An 8,302-nucleotide genomic window follows, 5' to 3' on the forward strand; every position below is an offset into this window, starting at 1 on the left:
GGGAATGGGATATAAGAGGTAAACTGTTCTGCCTGGCAGAGGTATGCGCTCTCGTTATCAAATAGACCGTTGGTATGACTTGATATCCTGCCTGCATTTTACCACGCTTTTGGAATAACTGCTTCAGTACTGAATCTCAACAGTTTGGACAGGATGGTGCAACTGACCCTACTTACTCAGATGTCCTTGTAATTTTCTCTGAAATTTGAGGATCTTGTTATTTCGCAGGTTTCCAGATAGGTATCAATGTGGAGTGACATAACCCGCTTGAGGCACGACTGACAACAGCGCACACAGTTGCTTTTTTGGGGACTTCAAAGATGCAATTAATGTCCTAAAAATAGACCCCAAACTTTAATGTAGCTCAAGTTAAAAGTTGAGGAATTCTTATACAACTCAACTGAGGAAGACCATCGTCACAGGTAGTGAATAATGGGTTGGAAAGGCAAAGTGATGTTCACATATCGAACAAGCTGCTCAGGACACGTGATCCCCAAACAATATTTATTGTTGATATTTTAGAAATGATGTGCTTTATTTTTGCACACTTTACAAGTTTTCAATGAATCGGAATTTCAAGGAAACACGACGGCATCATTTTGGTGGGTGGACCACCCTTTAGCAAGAATGGAGTGAAACAGAAGAATGTAATCAGACTGGGTATAAGTGCAAAGAGGAAGCGGGATGTTAGGGAGGAGTATGGGTTGGGTTGCCTGAGTCTCGGTGCACGTGAGAGATAATCTGCCTGAAGACGTAGAGGAAGAGAGAGAGAGCAAGAGCGAGGCAGAGCCAGAGAGCCAGCGATGGAGAAAACAGAAGAACCAAAAATCGAACTGTTTGTGAAGGTAAAAAATTTTTTTTTTAAATATTTCCATAAATGATTGTACTAAACCTGAGATGTGTAATTACAAGTCTAACTGTGGTGTTCATCAAAGGCAAGAATTGCGAAATGAATTTGGAGACAGACGACTAGTTATTGCTCTGCAGACTTTGGTAGAGTGTGTGACAGATGTTTAAAAACTTCAAAACAAAATGAAATAAACGTGAGAAAATAACGTCTGTGAAAATAAATGTGTAAATGTATTAATCGTGATGGAGTATTTTGAACCATCTATTCATCATGGAAGCAGGAGTGGCAGAATTTTAGACCTCCATCCATCCTCCCCCTCGCTCCCCAAATGTTCCCTTTCAAATCTCTCCCCTCTATCCCCTTTGCTCCCAAATCTGTGTGCTTTCTCACCGCATCTCTTCTACACCCCCCTAATCTTCGTTTCCTCTGTTATTCTAACGTCTCTTCATTTTCTCAATTTTGCCTATAACTTCATATTGTATTGTGCTGTGTTGTACCATCGACCAGCCCACTGACAGGCAGGTAGCATAAGCTGCATCCCTGTCTGATTATTTGGTGATCTGATAAATGGAACATTCTATTTCAATCATGGAAAACTCAGTCTCACTTTGTTTCTCCAGGAGAATCGTCAAACAAACCTACATATTTTTACAGTCAATTGCTAGAAGATGTTGAATGGCTTGAACCTCCAGGCCTCATAATGAACCAAGACCTCTTCTGGGAAGACTATAAAGCAAACTCGGCCTCCAAAGCCAAAGTCATCCACAGACTTGCCATCCTCTGACATTCCAAGTTTTTCATTAAAAAAAAAATATATCAGAACTGCTGTACTCATAGCCCACAAGGCTTTTGTCCATAGCAGGATGGAGTATTGCCCTCCCCTGCAGGCTGTCACACCAGCATCACATCGTTGTCTCTTGATTCTGTGGAATCTGAATCTCTCAATGTAATTGGCATCTCCCATGATGAGCTTGATCCACAAGGTCTGTTTCTCTCAAATCCCAGACTGCTTTCACATAAAGACAAGCAAGTGTACAAACAATGGAAAGAAAAAAACAGTGAGAAAGAGGAAATGAAAGTTGGAGGAGTCATTTGTGACTAAAATAACTGAGACCACCACAAGTTTCTGGAAGAATTAAAAAATATAACTACACACATCCAACACATGGGAACCTTGTTGTGCAACACCTGGCTCAGGTAAATCTGACAGACAAGGAATAAAACTACCATGTCCATGAGATATAAGCAAACAAAACGTGAAGGACAAATAGAGACAGCGCTGGATGACAAAAATGATTATAAGTGTAGCATGCCAGAAACGAGAAAAAATTTTGAATTTATTTTGGGTTCAATGGGAATGAAACTCGGAATGCAGTTGGACATGTTCCACATGCTGATAAAATACACCCTGTTGGCAGGATGAGATCGAGAACTTTGTTGAACTTTTTAAAGTCCAATTGGATTTGAAAACAGCAATGATCTTCGGAAAAATGAAAACAGCAGTGATCTTCAAGATCATTGGAATCTGAAGAATCAATGAAGCCGAATCTATGTCCATACCAATTTCCCATCTCAGATAGATTGGTGGTCTCTCTGTCTTCTGCCACTGCTTTTCTTGTCTTGCACTCGATGTTCTTAACATGGAAAGATTAAAGCCGTCGGCTGATTTGTCTTTTTGCTCACAGACAGACAGACAGACAGACAGAGGTGAAAACATAACCTCTGTCCACCCCTAAAAAAAAAAAAAAACACATATCCTCTATGTGCAGAATGTCTAACATGGGTGAGACAAACTGGTTCAAAAACAGAGAATTACTGGACAGTTTATGTACAATGACTGTGCAGTTTTTGAGTCAATGTACTTACTTACTGTTTGTCCATTTGCAACTATTGATATGGTATCAGTGTCAGTATTTTAACCAAGATAAATACAAATATTTCCTTAGGATAAACCATAGGATCTTTAACGTCCACCAATGAATGTATTACCTATCTTTTAAAAGTATCCACGAAATAAATAACCTGCATGATAAACTCGACATGGTGTATTGTCCCCTCTTACTGATGGTCTATCAGAACGGATCTTCAGTGCTGCCAAAGCCGTACCCTGGCAAGGATCACACCGGGTAGTTTGCCATTAACTTCCCAGGAGTAGTCAGGACAAGGACTTGTAATTTGTTCAGGGTGATGACTCGTCTATTCTTCGTTAACTGAGAGCGTGGGATCTTTAACATTCACCAACTAATTTTCACCAACTCATGGACAGCCGGCTTAACGTTCATGTGAAAGATGGTGTACTCCCTAATGCAAAACCTATTCTGTAAAGCTGAAGCATTAATCCAAAGGTTTACAGTTGTGTCAGGACTCGAACGAACCAAGAGGAGATAGCTCAGCAGTAAGGGTGCTACGACAATCTGCACTACCTTGTGCAGGATTGATAGGCCAATTGGCCTCCTCTTGTGTTGAAGTTCCTTGTAAATCCTGTTGGACATCGTATTGTCCTCAAGTTCACAGACATTTTATATCAATGGTCCTTGTGATAAAGAAACACGGAAAAAACACCTTTATTTCCTTTTTGTCAAAAAGACATAAATTAACCTGAATTTAATTCTGTAATTAACTTGTATGAGGGAGGGTTGAGTAGTTTTTAACTTGGGTAAGGGGGCAGCTGGAGAGGGTAGCTAGCGTAGAGAAAGGGGCACGAGCAGCTGATGACATTCCAAAAACAGAAGCAGCTGATGACACATTTGATGATTGACATTTTAAGGTCAGTTACGTTTCACATACTTGTATTCCACTTCTACTATAGTTTATAAATGAATGCTTATACAGAATGAGGGCATTTTGGCCAGCATGTGTTCTATAATCCTGTTAACCCAGGTCAAAAAACCAGTAAAGACCAGTAGCTTACTGGTCAACTGGTACCAGTTGAAAACCAGTAGCCAACTGGTACCAGTAAAGCCAGTTGGTTTCTTACTGGTTTTAATATGGAAATTGGAATAGAGTGATTATATTACCAGTTGAAATACAATTGTATTTAACTAACTGGTATCAACTGGGACCAGTACATTGTAACTGGTATCAACTGGGAGACCAGTAAGACTTTAACTGGTACAAATATGAGCTACTGGTTTTTTCAACTGGGAAATTGGAATTCTGACTGAATTTAACTGGTACCAGTTGAAACCAATAGAGACCAGTTAAAGACCAATTAGAACCAATAGAGACCAGTTGAAAATGTGTACTGGTTTTAACTGGTTTTTCGACCTGGGAACTTCATCAATAAACCAGGGGTTGGGGAGGCAACTTTGCTTGCCTTTTGGTGAGAAAAGATGGCACTTTCAAGGCGATAGGTCATTGAGTCAGAGGGTTGACAGTATAGCCAAGAGGAACGCACACTCGTCTCGAAGTTGTCAAGCCTGTGCTCCAATCCCACCAAGCTATAAACTGTCATCCTGGTGCCTCGCAGGCAGGGTGAGGCATAAATGTGTGTGGCGTCTCGCGGATAGACGTTAAACAGGCGTCCCGTCTGCCGGAATTAGTTGGTGTTTGTTAAAGATCCCACAGTGTTTTTTGCGAAGAGTATGTGAGCAGGAACAAACTACAAATTCCTGCTCGAACCTACAGGGGCACTGCATCAGCAGTGCAGCTGTGTCCCCCGGCAAATGTTACCCACAGCCATGTGTTGCGTACAAAATAAGATTGGATTCAGAAAAGAATAAATAGTAGGGGACGGACAAAATTAAAACGGAATGATAAAAAACGGATTTCTTGTAGCGATCTGATGGGAGTCTAAAACACAAAGAGCAAAAACTGTGTCTGACCCAGCACAATCGGACAAACGTTGACTTGATGGACTGGAAGACTCACCCACTGTAGTCCACAGCGTCAGTCTCAACACGGTAAATCATTTTCTGTTCACTGCAATTCAGGGCCATTGTACTGGAGTCGATTATTCAAATCCATCTTTTCACTTCATCTCAGGCTCCTTCCATTGACTCTTCCAGGACCTTCACAAGAATCCAATTGGGTGACACGAGTGCTTTAGTTGAGCTGTAAATGTGCGAATGATTTTTTTTTTCTGAATTTGATAACTGTCATATTTCACGATTGAGGTGTGTTGATTGGTTGACCCGCTTTGCCCACCCCACATGTGGGAATTTTAGGGGGATGCTGTGATCATTTTCATCACTCTTGAGAAAGGTTAGTGGATGCATGTGGCTTGTTACATGTTGCAAACCGAAATGTTGAGTAGTTGTTTGTTTAAGTGAAGGTTGGAGAACTTACCGTGGATTCCTTTGATTATATATATGTATGCATTTGTGTATATTGGTTGACGAGTCAGTAAGTGACCACTATATTCGTTATGGGTGTGTCTGTCTGTCTGTCTGTCTCTCCCGAGCATAGCTCTGTGGGTTTTGATCCGATCCTGATAAAATTTGGGTGGGAGGTTTATATCATGATCCAGTTGTGTTTTCCGGAGAATGGGCGTGCTGCGCCCAATATGGGTGGAGCCACGCCCAAAAAACATGTGTTTTTAGGGGGTAGACGATTTCAAGTTACATCTTCTCCGAGGGGGTTTGTCGAATCTGGTAGGAGTTTCAGTATTTGGTTAGCCCAATGGCACCTGCATAGCCCCACGGAGCTCGATTTTTCATTTTCGTCCCAAGGTCACGAACTTCGAAAATGTCAAAAAAAATCAATAAATTGGTCATCGAGCTCCTAGGGTTTTCAACTGTTTCGAATGAAAGTTGGTATGCGAGTAGTGCTTTGAGTACGACAAATTTCATCATTTATGTTTTTCCCGATTCCTGCCAGTTTGACCGTGGCATCCCCTCGAAGGTCAAAAAATTTAAAAAAAAAAGGCAAACCGTGGACATTTTTCGTGAACCATCGCAGTCTCCAGATGTGTGTGTGTGTGTGTGTGTGTGTGTGTGTGTGTGTGTGTGTGTGTGTGTGTGTGTGTGTGTGTGTGTGTGTGTGTGTGTGTGTGTGTGTGTGTGTATCTGTATGCTGTTCGTCTTTCGGCTGCTCCCATTAGGGGTCGCCACAGCGGATCATCCGTTATGATCCGCATACTGATTTGGCATAGGTTTTACGCCGGATGCCCTTCCTAATGCAATCCTGGTCGCCTCTTACAACACAGGGATAAGGATTGGGTTTTGCAATGATTCCGGGCTGCCCGACACCCTCTCATAGCGTGGCCCAGCGCAGAGCTGCGGTCCTCAAGCAATCCTCCAACCCAAGCCTCCGAGTATCCGGATTACAGGCGCACGCCACTACGCCCGGTATATATATATATATATATATATATATATATATATATATATATATATATATATATATATATATATATATATATATATTTGAATATTTGTGTACTGTATACATACAGTGGGGAGAACAAGTATTTGATACACTGCCGATTTTGCAGGTTTTCCCACTTACAAAGCACGTAGAGGTCTGTAATTTTTATCATAGGTACACTTCAATTGTGAAAGACGGAATCTAAAACAAAAGTCCTGAAAATCACATTGTATGATTTTTAAATAATTAATTTGCATTTTATTGCATGAAATAAGTATTTGATACATCAGAAAAACAGAAGTTAATATTTGGTACAGAAACCTTTGTTTGCAATTACGGAGATCAGACATTTCCTGGAGTTCTTAACCAGGTTTGCACAGACTGCAGCAGGGATTTTGGCCCACTCCTCCATATCCTTCAGGTTTTGGGGCTGTCGCTGGGCAACACAGACTTTCAGCTGCCTCCAAAGATTTTCTATTGGGATCAGGTCTGGAGACTGGCGAGGCCACTCCAGGACCTTGAGATGCTTCTTACGGAGCCACTTCTTAGTTGCCCTGGCTGCGTTTCGGGTCGTTGTCATGCTGGAAGACCCAGCCATGCCCCATCTTCAATGCTCTTGTTGAGGGAAGGAGGTTGTTGGCCAAGATCTCGCGATACATGGCCCCATCCATCCTCCCCTCAATACGGTGCAGTCGTCCTGTCTCCTTTGCAGAAAAGCATCCCCAAAGAATGATGTTTCCACCTCCATGCTTCATGGTTGCGATGGTGTTCTTGGGGTTGTACTCATCCTTCTTCTTCCTCCAAACACGGCGAGTGGAGTTTAAACCAAAAAGCTCTATTTTGGTCTCAGACCACATGACCTTCTCCCATTCCTCCTCTGGATCATCCAGATGGTCATTGGCAAACTTCAGACGGGCCTGGACATGCGCTGGCTTGAGCAGAGGAACCTTGCGTGCGCTGCAGGATTTTAATCCATGATGGCGTAGTGTGTTACTTATGGTTTTCTTTGATACTGTGGTCCCAGCTCTCTTCAGGTCATTGACCAGGTGCTGCTGTGTAGTTCTGGGCTGATCCCTCACCTTTCTCATGATCATTGAGGCTCCACGAGGTGAGATCTTGCATGGAGCCCCAGACCGAGGGAGATTGACTGTTATCTTGAACTTCTTCCATTTTCTAATGATTGCATCAACAGTTGTTGCCTTCTCACCAAGCTGCTTGCCCATTGTCCTGTTGCCCATCCCAGCCTTGTGCAAGTCTACAATTTTGTCCCTGATGTCCTGAGACAACTCTCTGGTCTTGCCCATTGTGGAGAGGTTGGAGTCTGATTGATTGAGTGTGGATAGCTGTATTTTATGCAGAAAATGAGTTCAAACAGGTGCAATTAATACAGGTAATGAGTGGAGAATGGGAGGGCTTCTTAAAGACAAAACTAACAGGTCTGTGAGAGCCGGAATTCTTACTGGTTGGTAGGTGATCAAATACTTATTTCATGCAATAAAAAGCAAATTAATTATTTAAAAGTCATACAATGTGATTTTTCAGGATTTTTGTTTTAGAATCCTTCTTTTACAGTTGAAGTGTACCGATGATAAAAATTACAGACCTCTACGTGCTTTGTAAGTGGGAAAAGCTGCAAAATCAGCAGTGTATCAAATACTTGTTCGCCCTACTGTATATACATTTGTTTGTGTATGCATATATACTTCTTTCAGCTGCTCCCATTAGGGGTCGCCACAGCGGATCATCCGTTATGCTCCACATCATCATTTGGCATAGGTTTCACGCTGGATGCCCTTCCTGACGCAACCCTGGTCGCCTACGACACAGGGATATGGTACACCTGATTCTAACCGGGGCATACACCGGGCCCAGTACAATGGTACTCACTTCGCCGATCTCGGAAGGATGACAGGCTGAGTCAACCTCCTGGTGTGTATTAATTCAAGCGGCCAATGGGGGCTTGAACTCAGGACCTTTTGGATCCCAAGCCGCTACCCTAACCACTATGCCAACACCAGGTATATATATATATATATATATATATATATATATATATATATATATATATATATATATATATATATATATATATATATATATATATATATATATATATATATATATATATATATATATATATATATA

The 8,302-nt window shown here is 41.7% G+C and overlaps 1 protein-coding gene across 1 annotated transcript in view; it reads left to right on the top strand.

Moving 5' to 3' along the window:
• Nucleotides 1-684: 684 nt before the first annotated feature.
• Nucleotides 685-8,302, top strand: part of LOC147027993 (chloride intracellular channel protein 4-like) — a 41,736-nt gene continuing 34,118 nt past the window's right edge. Inside the window, exon 1 of the mRNA XM_085877905.1 lies at nucleotides 685-845. Coding sequence (XP_085734031.1) covers nucleotides 804-845 — 42 coding nt within the window. The 5' untranslated portion in view covers nucleotides 685-803. The remainder of the gene's footprint in view (nucleotides 846-8,302) is intronic.

The sequence above is a fragment of the Eptatretus burgeri genome, chromosome 4 (assembly GCF_056783735.1).
Source record: "Eptatretus burgeri isolate ZD-2024b chromosome 4, Ebu_testis_v1, whole genome shotgun sequence".
Lineage (NCBI taxonomy): Eukaryota > Metazoa > Chordata > Myxini > Myxiniformes > Myxinidae > Eptatretus > Eptatretus burgeri.